The 15,891-nt window shown below is 47.2% G+C and overlaps 1 protein-coding gene across 3 annotated transcripts in view; it reads right to left on the bottom strand.

The window, feature by feature from the left end:
- The window catches only part of BTBD11 (BTB domain containing 11), a 310,110-nt gene that overhangs the window by 47,503 nt on the left and 246,716 nt on the right, over positions 1 to 15,891 (bottom strand). For all 3 annotated transcript variants that reach the window (XM_038550769.1, XM_038550770.1, XM_038550771.1), the window contains exons 5-6: positions 2,550 to 2,715; positions 134 to 223 (exon numbers count right to left, since the gene is read on the bottom strand). In XM_038550769.1, coding sequence (XP_038406697.1) covers positions 134 to 223; positions 2,550 to 2,715 — 256 coding nt within the window. The remainder of the gene's footprint in view (positions 1 to 133; positions 224 to 2,549; positions 2,716 to 15,891) is intronic.

A 15,891-nucleotide genomic window follows, 5' to 3' on the forward strand; every position in this document is an offset into this window, starting at 1 on the left:
GAAATCCACCACCTGGTCTGACTATTTGCTGGACTGAGTGATGGCTCTCGGGAGAAAAAGCCCCCCTCTCTTTGCTTATTTCCCCCAGGGGGACTGCCAGGCCAAGGGGCCCTGCAGCCCTCTGCACCCTCACCTCGACATTCAGGTCAGCTCCGGCATCCAGCAGCATCTGAACCATCGCCTCGTCCCCACGGACGCAGGCATACATCAGTGGGGTCATGCCCTGCGGTGGGTTAGAAACCAGAGAATGGAGAGAGTTTATAAGGCGGCTGTGTCACTCGACAACACATGGAAATTTTTACTTGTGTGTAGGTGGCTATGCTTGTACTCAAAATCCAGCATTAAAAAAATAAATATGCTGCCCTATGACTCATAAGGGCACAGTCCTTCATATTTTGAAAACCAAAAAAAAAAAAAAAACCCAAACCCAAAAAAACCCACCAACAACTGGAGGGGAGAGGGAGAGGAAAGGAGGATTGCCTTTTTTTTTTTTCCAATTATCTTTGTTTAAGTTGGTGTTTTTTCATTGATCTCTCCTAGGCTGCAGCAGACCTAAGAGTACGTGCTAAAACAAGTGGCTGATTTCAAGTCTTAGGAACTTTCTGGATTCTGTGACATTTGTCCAAGTTACCTAATTCATAAACACGGTTTCCTTGACATTTTCTCCTTCACAATATAACAAGTGTCATTTTTACTTTATATAAGCTGCTGGTCAGTGTCAAGGGAAATTGGATGCCTCTGAGCATGTCCCCATCACTGACGTCTGGTTTGACATTATCATTAACAAGCAAAAGGCAAGTGAATGAAGAATGGCTTTTAGGGATTCCATATTTGCCTGTGACTCCTGCTTAGTTTGAGGGTCCACAACCAGCAGAAGGAAGGGATGGATTTTTCAATAAATAGTGTTGTGAAGGTGACTATTTGGGAAAACATGCAAATTAGAGCCTGATCTCATACCATATGCCAAAATAATTCATAGTTTGATTAGAGATACAGAGAAAAAATTAAAACCATAAAAGATATGTACCTGGATCTGCTTCTAGGTGTAGAAATTAAAGGAAGAAATCATGAACAAAAATCATTACAGCATAGAGGACAATAAAATTGAAGATATTATAAACAAAATTTAAAGGTAAACAAATTTACACTGGATGGGATGAGCACTGGGGGTTACACTGTATGTTGGCAAATTGAATTTAAATAAAATATTAAAAAATAAATTGAGACATATTTGTTAGATTATAACAAAGGGTTTATATCTAAAATGTAGAGAGCTCTTCTAAATAAGAAGATAGTAAAGCTCCAATGAAATACTGGCAAAAGGGAAACGCATATACTGTTGAAGATTGTGTATATGGAAACAAAGTCTCTGAGAAAGTAATTTGAGATTGAGAACCTGCAGAAAGGTTAATGTGCTTGAGCCACTATTTCCATTTTTAAGAATTTCCCTAAGGATGAGCATAGCATAACATACAGGATTGTAGAATCACTATTTTCTACACTTGAGACTATTGTGTCAACTATACTTCAATGAAAATAAGTTCCATAATGAAATCATCAGGGATTTGAACAAAGACTCGTATGTTTAACTTCTCAGCTTTACTAATCAGCATTGTTGACATACTACGTAATTGGAAACAACCTAAATATCCAACAACTGAGGATGGTAAACTGAATAAATAATATGTCCATTTTATGTAGCCATTAAAAGTGACCGAAAAAAGAATATTTAATGACATTGCAAAGTGCCTTTAATATAAGTTATTGGAAAAGGCAAGAGATTATAAATCCCAATTTAAAAAATAATAAAAGTGTGTGTGTGTGTGTGTGTGTGTGTGTGTGTGTATGTTAGGGTTCCTTGTTGCTCAAGAAAATTCCTAGCTGCTGTTCCTTCCCTGGAACTTGCTACACGAGCTGCCCTATGCGAAACGGCTCCATCTGTCCCTTGTGACTTTCCACCTGGAGCTCATCTGTTTGTTTTCTCTGTCTGTGACATCTTCACCCACATGGTGTCTCTTGGTTGGTGGGCACAGGAGCCTTTCACTGCACCTCAGTTTGAGGATGTTGGGGGGCAGCTGCCTATCTCTGAGGTGCCTCAGAGGGTTCCCCAGAATGACTTCTGTGTATCTCAAACATACCCTGAAAGTTTGGTAAAAATACCCCTGGAGTTGTTCCGTGATGCAGTAATAGACAGGCAGGCAGGCAGGCAGAGAACTAATTTTAACCCCGCTGAAAAAAATGACTTGAAGGACACATACTAAATATAAATGGTGGCTATCTGGGTGATGGCATTATTTCCTTTCTGGAATAGGCCTATTTTTCTGTATTTTCCATTTCAGCTGCACTGATCATGTGCAACTTCTATAAAGATGAACAAGGATATTTTTATAGTTTAAAAACTCAAACTAAATGAATAAAATAAACATCATCCTAAGTCACCAGCAGGGGGAGTGTGTGTCCAGCGCCTGCTGTTTCCATCTTGGGTGGGGGCAGTACACCTGGTGGAGGGGTGGGGGTGAGGTGTCTGTTCAGACTCTCAGACCCTGTACCTGTTCGCTCATGGTATTGATCCCATCGGGCCCCAGGAGAGACACTGCCTGCTTCACCAGGTCCGTGCGCCCACAGTTCAGCATCCGGAAACCCAGGTCCTGCTTAAACTTGGCTTCGATGGCCACTGCATCCAGCTTCCGAGAAGCACAAAAGCAGTCGTCGGCCCTAAGGAAGGGAGAGGTGGTCAGGTGGGTGTAGTGGTTTCCCCGGGAAATGGTCCTTGAAGTCCATGAGAGCTAGAAAGCACCAAGGATCCCTTGCATTCGGTTTTCATTGTCAACTGCCTATTCCTCGGCTCCAATTAAAATATGGATGTCTCGATCCTTTGTCCTTTACAACTGCTGCTGATCTGTCTTCCTCAGGCTTCTGTAGCATCCTGAGCTAAACATGGTGAGAGCTACTAACGATGGGATGTTTACTCTAGGCTAAGCACTCAGCTAGACTCTTCACGTGAATTAGTTTGTTTGATCCCCCACACAACCCCAAAGGCAAGTACAATCATTACCCCTCTTAACAATGGGGAGACAGACAGACAAAGGACTCACCCTGGGCCACCCAGCCAGCAGCCTGGAGTAGACCCTATCCTAGACCCCTTTCTGTCCCTTCTCTGTGCAAATTCAGAGAGTGGAAACCAAAGAAAGGAGTCAGGTGCTCAGAATTCCTGGTGCCGTTCCTGCTTCTAACTAAGCCACTTTGTGGCATAAGGAAAGGTTGTGAGGGAACTACCTTCTTTTTGGGGGGGCGGTTCTTCTTGATGGTTGGAGGAAATGAGATGGGCTATAGTTCCAGAAGGTTTATGGCACCAAGGCTCCTGTTCATCAGCAAGGCTAGGACCTGGGGGAGGAGCACTTGAGGGGTGAACCACTAAGGGAGCCTCAGGGAGTGGGTGGGATGGGTATGTGCTTGACTCTCCTTTGCATTTCTGATGTATCATTCACCTCCGCTTGGGCAGAAGGCATCCCTGAAATAGGAAACCCAGGGTAGGAGCTCTTAGGGCTCCAGGCAGGAGATAGAAAGTTTGCTTCTGGCCACCAGGGGGAGCTGATGCAGTGGAGATAGAAAACTTGGTGCTGATGTGGGGTCTCATCTGCCGGAAGGCCTCAGGAGCTGGGTGTGGGTCAAGGCCTCCAAGAGTCTATTTGTATGAGCATTGGGAGAGACCAAGAAAGGCCCACGGTTGACCAGGACGCTGGACTCCAGGATTAAGACCTTTCCATGGCAGGCAGGGGAGCCAAGACACCCAACATGGTTGGAGGACTCTCTAGGGAAACCCCATAGGTGGTGGGGGAGGACTGACGGACCCTGGGCTTGGCATTCAAGATGTGAACTTCTAGGGCACCGAACAGGGCTGTGCCATAAGGCATGGTGTGTGGGGCTTTGCATTTGGGACTCTCACAGCGAGGGGTGCTAGATTTAGCAAATAAAAGTACTTTAATAAACACTGCATGAAACAAATGTACATTAAAACACTATTCACAGCTTACCTGAAACTGAAATTGAAATTAAAAAAATTTTTTTTTTAATTTGGGAAAGGGCAGAGTCACCTGCCATGATTTGAAAAGAACACAGGGAGAGACCACGGATCCCAGCATCTCCAGGGGACAAGAGGAAACCCCTGGTGTGGTGGTGGGCTGCATCTAAGTTTCCAGAAAAGAAATGGTTAAGGAAGAAGCTTCAGGCCAAATGGACAGGACAGAGCAAGAGAGTGAGAGCAACAGGGCCAGGTTCTGGGGCATATAATAGAGGCTTCTGGAGAGGAAAAGGTGGGGATCTGCGTGTGTCGTGCTGACATGTCTGGAGCCTTGATTGGGTGGGGTGTGTGTGCAGATGTTGGGGAGGTATTAGATTTTTTAAAAAATATTTTATTTATCTGATACAGAAAGAGAGAGGGCAGGAGGAAAGTAGGTGGAGTGGCAGGCAGAGGGAGAGGGAAAAGTAGACTCCCTGCTGAGCAGGGAGCCAATGGGATGTGGGGCTGGATTCCAGGACCCCCATTGTCATGACCTAAGCAGAAGGCAGCTGCTTAACCGACTGAGCCACCCAGGTGCCCCCAGATTTGATTAACTCTAGGGAAAGCTTTTCTTCTAACAGACCACTATCTAGTTGGGAAAGAGGCTGATTTGTGAAATCAAGAGCCTCCTTCCTGAGAGCAAAGATGCTATGAATTGTCATTGTCAGTGAATTTGCAGTTTCCCCTCTGTGTCTCAGTCCCTTCTGCTCTCCTCCATGCTTGACTGAGTCTCTCAAATAAGCATTTTGTTTTCTGGAGTCAAGCTGCATTTCACCTGACTAGATAAATGTTACTGAGCACCTACTGTGTGTGGGCATCACACCAGGGGCTAGGAGGAGGGAGACACAGACCCCCGCCCCGTGTTCCCTGAGCACCCAGACTCATAAATCAGTAACTCCAAGAACATCAGCACAAGTGTTTACCAGCTACAGAGAATCTTGATTTTAATTACAAAGAGACAAATGGCAAGGAAATTACCATAGCTAAGATGGTGATGATAATAATTGTTATTATAGGAGGCTAATGTTTACTGAGTTCTTACTACTGAAATCTAAGCTCTTTCCGTGTATCACAATAAGCCCACAATGGAGGTGCTATGGGGAGCCCCATTCTAGAGTTGAGGAACCTGCCCGAGTCACAGAGCTGGTAAGCAGTGAGCAGGGATTGGACCCCCCAGCCTGACCCTGCTCAATGGGACCCGGCACTTCTCCATTGTGCTGGCATACCCACATATGCAACTGCCTTCTTGAGCGCATCTCTTGGATGTCTCCCAGACCCTCAAATCTAACATGTATATTCTTAACATGTTCACCCCCCACCCTCCAAACCTGTCTCTAAGTCATCCCATCTCTATGAATGGCACCACTGTCCACTCAGGTGCTCAGGCCAGAACCTTCTCCCATGCTCATGGCCATTCCATCAGCTATTGACTTTGCCACCCAAATCCCAAACCCATCCACTGCTCTCCAGCCCCACTGCCCATACACTGGCTCCAGACATGGGTCTCTTGTCTAGATGAGTATAGTGGCCTCCTCACTGGTCTGTCAGCTTCCATTCTGTTCTCTGTCCAAACCAGTCTCTCTCTTTCTCTTTTTTTTAAAAGATTTATTTATTTTAAAGAGAGATGGAGAGAGAGCACATGCCAGCAGGGGTAGAAGCAGAGGGAGAGGGAGAAGCAGACTCGCCACTGAGCAGGGAGCCCAATGTGGGGGCTCCATCCCAGGAACTGGAGATCACAACCTGAGCCAAAATCAAGAGCCAGAGACTCAACCAACTGAGCTGCCCAGGGGCCTCCAAGAGTGAGCTTAAAATGTAAATAAGACTGTGCTGTGTTGTGTCTCTGCTTAATACCTTCCCGTGTACTGAGACTAGAATCCAGCTCCCAGGCATAGACCACAGGCTCTGCAGGGGTGAGACCCACCCTCCTCTTCCACACTTCCTTCTGCATGTGCCACTCTCCGGTGGCCAAGGTCTCTCCTACCTCAAGGACTTCATTCTTGCTCTTCCCTTTCTTGGCTCTCTGTGGGGCTGGCTCCTTCTCACCCCTCAAATTTGAGCTTGAATATCATGTTGAAAGGAGGCCTTCTCTAAAGGAGGGTACACCTCATTTCCTGCCATTATATGCCCCATCTCTGGCCAATTTCATCCTTCCCTCTTACCACTTTTCCCAATCTGTGACTATTCTATTCTATTCTATTCTATTCTATTCTATTCTATTCTATTCCATTCCATTCCATTCCATTCCATTCCATTCATCCTACAGTTTGTTTGCTGTCAGCCTCCTGGGGGCAGGACCACATCTATCTTGTCATTCCTCTCTTTGTGCCTGACGCATATGGTTATTAACTGTAGGTAAGCCATGCACGACCTGCCATTTATTCTTGAGAGCAGGCCCCAGGAAGCACCTGTCTTCCAGAATCCTTCAGTCACACAAAGTGAGTAATGGTTCTGGTTATTTTACCAGCTAAAGCAGGTAAGAACATTTTCCATAAAAGTTTGTGAAAACACGGCTTTCTGTTCAACCTGGTTTGTTAGAAAATTTAACTTGGTAGCATTTAAATTCCTGCAGCATTCCTGTAAACATGGCTCAGAGCTCTGTTTACTCCTTCTGGAAGGCCTCCCCAAGAATCTGCCACTGAAGACCAGTAGGTTCCCCTGGGGCCTGGGCAAGTATGTGTGCCCTCCTAAGGGTGGGACTTACTTATGCAGAAATCTATTAAGCCAGTCACCCAGGGCTTCACCAGAAGGTGATCAACTTTGTGCTTTTCCCTGCCAGTGGCTTTCAACGATGCCATAAAAAATCTGATCAATTTAAGTAAGAGGCCAGCTACGGAAGTAGTCAATTTCTCCAATTTCTCAAGGGCCCCGGCCCCAAGACTTGGGCTCCATATCTTCCACTGCTTGAAGAATGTGACTTCAGAAAGATGTTTTCCAGGAAGCCTGCAGGCCTGAGCACAGCAAGCAATCACATTGCCTTTTCTCCCCCGAGGAGGAAGTATTGAGGAGGGATGCTAATGTATTCTGCTGATCTCCCAGTGACAGACATGAGCAGGTGAGGCCTCAGACACATTTTACTCATAGGTTAATTCTTAAAGCTAGCGTACATAGGAGTGGTGAGCATGAACTCTAGTTCCCCATTCTGCTACTCAGCAGCTGTGTGATCTTGGGGCAAGTTATTTAACCTCTCTGTTGTTCAGTTTTCTCATCTGTAAGATGAGTTTAGTAGTAATACCATCCTCCTGGGACTCTAGGTGTGGATAGTCCATGTACAGTGTGCTCAGAGGAGTACAGGGCTGAGCACGAAGCTCTCATATCACAATCATTACTGTAAGTCACAAAGCAAGGTGTACACTGGAGAGAACACACTGTACTTGGAAGAACCAAATTCGGGGACATGGAGCCTGAAGCACACTGTAGTACAAAGCGCTTCCTGGGGTCTCAGGTTAGATACTGCATCTAACAAATTCCACCAGAATGAAGGCAGTCCTCTTCCAAGTGGGGAAACCCTGGCTCTCAGAAAGACTGCGTGCCTTAGCGTGGTTTTGCAAGCAAACTGTAAGTGATGACAGAGGCTGGGGGGGGGGGGGGGCGGATGGGGGTCCCACTTGATGAAAGCGCAGTTTCTGGAACAGTTCAACAAGCAGGAAATGGTAGAGCAGAGTTACTCGGGGTGCTGGGGTCTGCCCCAGCCAGTCTCCGAGCCCCTCTTTCCTCCCCTACCCCCAGGACCAGTCCTGACCCCACTGGTGCTAGAAGGTGCCAGGCAGTTCCCAGCTCCTGAGCGCGAACCTAGGCTCACTCTGGGAAGCCCGTCCCCAGTGGTGTGGGCTTGGAAGCCTGACAGCCTGGGTTTGTCACCTGGCTCTGCCCTCACTAACTGCTGATGCTGTGCACTGAACCCTGCACAGGGAACTTAATCTCATTCTATTTTCAAACATGAAAAATGGGGACATTAACATTTTTACACGTTTTACCGATTTAACAAATACTAGCTCTTACCATGTCTAGGCATATTATACCTTTCTGCAAATATTAACGTGTTTAAGTTCTCACAATAACCCCACAAGTAAGGCACAGTTATTAACTGTACAGACAAGGAAAAATGGGGCACAGAGAGGCTAATTAACTTGTTCGTTGTCGCACAGCTAATAAGTAGGAGTCAGGATTTGAGCCCAGTCTGTCCCACTAACCACTCTGTACAGCCCAGTTCTTAGCAATGTGCTGGCAGTCACTGGGCTTCTGTGCATGACTCTGGGATCTGAACCTCAAAGGCCCAAACAGTCCTCACAACCGTGACCTTCCCTCACCAGAAATAGAAGCCACCCCTTATTGCATGCTCACTGTGTGCCAGGCACCCTACTAAGTGCCCAACTCCTACCATGTCAGCCGACCTCTCCTTGCAGGCTTTGTTATCATTATTCCCATTCTCTGGACAAGGAAACTGAGGCGCAGGTCTGAGTGTTCGACATGGAAGCTTGTCTCCCACGGAGCAGGCAGGGCCTAGTGCTCAAGACCAGCGCTCACATCCCTTTGTGCTTCATACCGGCTAGCGTGGGTTGGTAACTGACCTCTCCAAGCCCCTCTTTTCCCATCTGCAAAGAGCAGGGATGATGATAGTAGCATGTATGCCTCTATCTGCCATGAGGATTAAGAAATACTTTTGAACCACTCAGCACAGGGTGTGATGCTAACCACTCAGTACACAGAATGCATACTTACTTGTACTGGGGCATGCAGACTGTTCTGCAATGATAGGGCCTCTTCCCAGGATCTAACCAGGCCGTCTGGAAGCTCCCACCCCCATCCTCCCATCGCACACTTCCCCAGTCACAGGGCAGGGGGGCCTTCCCTTCCGCTTGCCGTGGAGCCCAGCCCTCACCGGGGCCTTGTTTGCAGAGCCTGTGACAGCTCTGCTGTTGCTCCCGTGGCTTCTCACTTCCCCCTCTGCAAAGATTTATAGTTTTCCTAACACGCTATCGTTAATACTAATAATGGCATTTGTTGGTAGCTTTCCCTGTGCTAAACATTTCACGGGAAATAGCTCACCGCATCCTCAAAATAATCCCGTGGGCTGGGCACGATTCTCTTTATTTTACAGATGAAGAACCTGAAGCATGGAGCTTATGTCACCTGCCCAAGGTCACACAGCTCGTAGGTGGTAGGGCTGGCATTCAGTGGCGTTCGTCTGGCTCCTGAGCCCACGCTCACATTCTGCTTACACCCTCTGTGTCCCCATCTTTCAGATGAGGAAGCAGAGACTGAGAGGCAGTAGGTATCCTGCCCTAAAATCACTTGGCTCCTTCTACCTTCACTGCAGCCCACGTGTGTCTCATCTCAATGTCAGACGTGGGTTTGTGTGTGTTTCCACCCTGTCACAGCCGAATCCCACAGAGCCCCATGGTAAGCATGCCTACTGTGTGCCACACACATTGCGGGTGCAGAGAGCCCACCAGGGTGCGATTTCTGCCCCATGAGGCTCGGGGCCGAGGGGAAATGCCATGGTTCATGCATTCGCACATCTGCTTCCTGAGTGCCAGCGACAGGCAGGTACAGGGTCAGGTGCCTGGTCCAGGGGCGAGCGAGCCAGCCCAGCCCCGTGCTCCCAGGCTGCACGGAGAAGGATATGCACGAGAAGGATATTAGGCAGGCTATGCCGGAGACCACATAATTGAAAACGGAGGTGTCCGGGAGAAAAATGAGAAGCATAACCCTAACTCAAAGTCCTAACCGAGGATCAAGTCACTGGCCTTTCATGTTCCTCGGAGGGATTTATGATGTTGAGAAGGAGACAACGATGCTGATTTCATTTCTCTGGACCCTCAGGAACTCACTGAACGGTGGCAGAGAGAACTATCGATGATGTATATGCCAGCACAGCCTCTAGTTCCTGGCTTTGTAACCCTGAGCAACGTCCCCCATCTCTCTCTGGCCTTCCACCTCCTCATCTGTAAGGGGACATATGCATTCAGGTTTCATTAGGAATAAGGGAGACAGTGCACACAAACCTGTTCTTGCTACGCTGGAGGCCCTGTCTGAACATGGACACATGCCTAGAGAATGTGGGATGTATGATGCTGCCAGAGACTTTGAATCTCTAGAAGATGTGGATATAAGTCAGCCATCTGAAATGCAACAGAAACATTATGGACAGCGAACACCCCAGTTATCTCCTCAGGAACGAGGGTAATGTGTAGCTACGAGATAACACCTAAGTCAGGCATGGAAACGGGGTTAATCTCAGGCACCAACTCTGACTCATTCGTATGGCTGGTTGGAGTATGATGTTAAGGAGGATTCTGAGGCCAGGTCTAGGCTAAGCCAGGCATGGGAAACACTGAGGGCCCTATAAACACTTCTGAAAGCAACTGGTAAGGCAGGAATAGGGCCAGGGTGAGGCTCAGATGAATGTGGATTAAGTCATGGCTGTACCACTCACCAGCAGTGGGACCTTGGATAAATCACAGTTCCTCCAACAGCCTCAGTTTTTCTCATCCATAAAATGGGGGTAGTCAGGCTCTTGGGGGCCCCCAATGAGGGACAATCTCTGAGTTGATCCCATGTTTTCTGGTGGTCATGTACCATTCCTTACCATGCAACAGCTTTCCTCCCTTACTCCATCCCAACATTTGGGCTTCTCTGTTTCTGCTCTTACCTCACACAAACACTTGCTCATGGCCAAGAGGATTGTCTGGGAAAGAGATGTGTGGCAATGAATGCTGTCCCCCAGGATCCGTTCTCTACCCCTCTCCTTACAGCAATACAGAATCTTCTGCCCTGAGTTTTGGCCTGGCACGTGGCTCCCCTTGTGGCCAGTGACAGCCATCTGACTAAGTTCTCACCAACAAACATGAGCAGAAGTGATGCAGGGAACTTCTGTGTCCTGTGTGTGGTGAGTTGAGCCAGCTGGTACTGGCTGGGACAGCCAGTTGTGGGCCTCTTCCCCACTCTGCATTGGAGTCATCTCATTGCTCACCTGAGATCAGCCACAGTGGAAATATCTATACCATGGAAACCGATAAATACTGCGAACCATGCTCCTTCTGTTAAACATTTACCAGCATACCTCTGTCTGTGTCACTTGATTAAAAGGAATTTCCTGGCCCTGGGATAACAGCCCTATTTCCCTATTTCCCCATCCCCAGCTGATAAGCAGACTTGCCAATGACTGAGCGCTGACCACGCAGGTGACCACACCCAACACACTAAGGCAGGGTTGGCAAACTTTTTCCTGGTAAGTGAGGTAGTCACTAGTCTAGGCTTTAGGCTAGAGGGTCTCTGTTGGGACTACTCAAGTCTGCTCTTGGGGCTTGAGGACAGCCATAGATAACACGTAAACAAATGGGTGTGACTGGTTCCCATAAAGTTTTACTTAAAAAACAAAAACAAAACAAAACAAAACCCAAGCTGACTCATGGGCCATAGTTTGCTGACGCCTACTCCACAGGAACTGCAGAACAACAAGATGGAAGGAATGAGGTCTTCAAGGGATCGTGTGGCGCAGCATTGCCCCATCAGCCTGCACCGGCTGATCTGTTACATGACAGAGAAGTAAACATCTATTTTAGTTAAGTCATTGTACTCTGAGTTACTCTTGTCATCTAACTAATACAGAAGCTAAGACAGTAACCGCCCCTTAGGGCTACTCTCCCAATACAGCAGAATGGAAACATGTTTCCTAGAATGGAAAGGGTCAGATTTGGCTGCTTTCTCCCATTTCCTAATTTCTGTGTCTCTAGATAAGAATATAAGAGTCTGTAGGTCCAAGGCAGGGGCACACTCCTATCGAGTATATAGCGGAGGAGGTTCCTGGGCTTTGTTTATAAGGGTCTGGTGACCCACAGGACAAAAGCAAGACTGTGCTCTGAGCGTGCCTGTGGCTGCACTGGCCAGGCTGCTGGGGATGCAGGGAGGTCCTGAGGGGTGCATCAGACCTGCAGGTACTCCCTGCAATGCCCAGCTCTAGTTTCCCAGTTTATTGGGCACCTGGATGAGGTCAGCTTAGGGAAGGCGGTAGGGGTGGAGGTGGGGAGGAGCAAGGCCAAGAATTTGCTGGTTTACACTTTTAATGCAAAGCAGCTCTGTGGTTCTCAAAGAGCCGGGAAGAAAGGCCCATTCTGTTCTCACTGTGAGGTTCAGGAGGTCTGAATGGAAGAGAACTTCAGGGAGGGGGAGAGGAACAGGGTGTGGGTGCAGAGGGGCAAACTCTAGGCCAGGGCAGGCCTAAGACCTATGCTGCTGGCCAGCTTGCAGTTTGAAAACAGGCTGCAGGATGCCCGGGTGGCTTGATGGTTGAGTGTCTCCCTTTGGCTCAGGGTGTGATCCTGGGTCCTGGGATCGAGTTCCGCATTGGACTTCCCTCAGGGAGCCTGCTTCTCCCTCTGCCTGTGTCTCTGACTCTTTCTCTGTGTCTCTCATGAATAAATAAATAAAATCTTTAAAAAAAGTTTTGGAAACAAGCTGCAAATAACTTCCATGGCACACACATGCCCAGTCCTCTCTGTACTCCTGTATCACGCTGGGTCCACTTGTGTGTTCCCTGCCTGGCCCTGGGCCTCTGAGTTTGAACCTTGGACTAGCAAAGGATGGATGTGGTCATTTCTAGAATCATAGATAGATATTAAGTAGCTAATATTTTAGGAATTCTTCATTAATTCACTCTGATCACCTATTATATGTCAGGCAGTGTGCCAGGTACACTAAGTGCTTCCATACTCAAAATACTATTTTTGGTTCCCAAATAATAGCAATGATGTTGATAATAATAACAACAGCAAATACATATAGCATTGATTGTGTGCCGGGAACCATTTTAACTGTGTATATCTATATCTATATCTATACACACACACACAGATACAAATACATCCTATGCATACCTGTGAATGAATGTGTATACATATGCATACACACACACACACACACACATTCACATATACGATCTTATTGAATCCTTACTTTAACCCTACAAAACTTACCTGCATCTATCAGAAGAGGAAAGGCCAGCAGAGAGAGGCTAAGAAACTCACCCAGGTCCTAGAGCCAGCCGATGGTAGGAGTGAGATTTGAACCAGGCAGGCTGTTGCTGGAGCCCTGTTCTTCCCAGCACCCCCACTGCCTGTCTGCTACCAAAGGTCTTCCAGGTTCACTTAGATGCTATCCAGATGCCACTCAGGTCACTATTAGATGCCACGTCCAGAGCCAGTGCCAAAGAAACATAAATTCCTACTCTCAGGCCACAAACTGGAGGCCCTCTTGCAACCGCCCCTCCTGAGAGCTTCCCATCATCTAACCATTTCTTCTCACCATCCCAGCCAACAAGGCCTGCTATCCATGCCGCACACAAGCTCCCTATTGCCTTCCTGCCTGCATGCATGGTGTGCCCTCACTTCAAATCCTCTCTCTGAAAAAAAAAAAAAAAAAAAAAAAAAAAAAAAAAAAAAACAAATCCTCTCTCTGAATCCTGCCCTCTCCTAAGTCCTCCTTGAGACATAAGTCCCACTAAGCAGCTTCTCTCTTGCACAAGCCCAGAAGGTCAGTGCAGAAAGAGCATTCAGGCCAACTCCTAACATTCCTAAGATCAGGACACTGGAAGCCTGAGAAGCATTAACCAGTCTGAAGGGGTCACAGAAGTATTTAGGTCACTTAGCAAGTCCCTCTATGGATATCTTTTTTTTTTTTTTTAATTTTTTTATTTATTTATGATAGTCACACAGAGAGAGAGAGAGGGGGGCAGAGACACAGGCAGAGGGAGAAACAGGCTCCATGCACCGGGAGCCCGACGTGGGATTCGATCCAGGGTCTCCCAGATCGCGCCCTGGGCCAAAGGCAGGCGCCAAACCACTGCGCCACCCAGGGATCCCTATGGATATCTTTAGACTTGTGTAGAGCAGTGAAACTCAACCAGGGGTGCTTTTGTCCCCCAGGGGCATGTAGCAATGTCTGGAGACAGTCTGGGTTGTCACAGCTAAGGAGGTGCTGCTGGTGTCTGGTAGTTAGACAGACGCTGCTGAATAGCCTACAATGCACAGCACCCTCCTCCCTACCCCCCTGATTCCAACAGAGAATAACCCAGCCCCAAATGTCCACAGTTCAGAAAGGTTGAGGTTGAGAAATCCTGGTGGAGGGTAATCACATTTTTTTGCATCGTCTCTTACGTATCAAGCAGTTCCCATTATGGGATTCTGTAAGCGTGACAATAAAATGGGGCCTTCAGAAATGAATCGTGAAATGACAATCCAGAGACCGACGGGCCTGACTTGGATACCAGCCCCCAGTGCCCCCCCACCTCCTCAACACACTTTCCCAAAAAGCTGAATTTAATTTCATGGGCTTCCAGGGCCCTAGCTGATGAGTCTTTCCTTCTTTTGGGTAGTGAAAAGATGAACAAATTGAGACTGTTTTGTGCTAAAGTCAGTCACACCAAGATTCTGTGCACCTATATATATATATATATATATATATATATATATATATATATGGCAAATGGAACATGTAGTGATGCAAAGATCCTAGAAGAAATCTGTGTCCAAAAACTGTGTCTACTTGCTTTTTAACGCCACTGCCAAAGTACAGAGAAGGGCCAGCTCATTAACCTGCCTCGTATAAGGTAAAGAAAGTGTGATTCCATGGCCCCCTCCCAGCTAATCTTTTCTGCTTTGTCAGAGATCCCAAGGGGCCTGGAACCTTTCTCTTTGTTAGAAGTAGATGGCCAGTTAGTGGCGAAACCATCATGTCTGCCTTCCCCGCAAAATAGAAATTCTGGGTCTGTCCAGGTATGTGAAAAAAAGATCTTTCTCAAATGCAAGGGCTACAAACACCCAGGAAGATGAAACTAGTGTGCTCATTCCTGAATGTGCTGTCATGTGACTTTGAGTAGAAAATAATGAAGCATCATCACACATCTCTTGCTTTGTCATCATGGCCTATTGTAAAAGAAGTCGAAAATGAGGCCTATCCTTTAGGGAAGGGTCACCCCTGATTTTGGCGAGCCCTGAATGTATCCATTTATGGCAGAAACTGATTGGTGTCCTCCAGAGAGCCCTTGATCTCGTTCATGTATTGATGTAGGACCTGAATTCTTCACGGCTGCTCAGAGAAGGATGATATTCCCCAGTTTCCCTGGCAATTAGATGTGGCCACATGATCGACAGGAAGTAAGGGAAGTGATGTGTGCAATCTCTGGGGCCCGGTCTATCCTCCTACTTTCCCTCTTCCCTCTAAAGAGAGGAAGTCCTAGTGGGTGGGGTCAGCCATATCACGCTGTGCAAAGGAAGGTACTACCCAAGGGGTGTGAGAGCAACAAGAGGGAAGGTGCCTGGGTCCTAGAAGTGGAGTTGCTATTAGAGCCCCAGACTGCGTATGCCTGGACTATTGGACAAGGATGAATTTCAAGCTCCTGACTCACCCGAGCTACAGGTATTCTGAAGGTCTATTACAGCTAATGAAGCTGGATCCTAATGAATCCATCCCACAAATGGTTTTTTAAATGAAAATCAGTTCAGGGAAGCACACAGGAAGTGCTAAGTACACACCGGCTACTGTGTTAGGTGCTGGAGATTCAAAGAGAAAAGTACATCATCCTCTAAGGAATCCAGAAAGGACTAAGGGTCTTCTATATAATAATTTTCACAAATACACACATGCACCTGTTGCTGCAGTAAAAGGGCGGCATTCGAGTGTTACAATTCCAACATTCCCAGGGACACCAGTCCCCAAAGATGTTCTATGATGGGCACACGAATGTTTTCTGTAAAAGGCTGACGAGTAAATATTTTAGGCTTTGTGGGCCATATGGTCTGTGTCATAACTACTCAACTCTGCCACTATGTGAA

The sequence above is a fragment of the Canis lupus genome, chromosome 10 (genome assembly GCF_011100685.1).
Source record: "Canis lupus familiaris isolate Mischka breed German Shepherd chromosome 10, alternate assembly UU_Cfam_GSD_1.0, whole genome shotgun sequence".
NCBI lineage: Eukaryota > Metazoa > Chordata > Mammalia > Carnivora > Canidae > Canis > Canis lupus.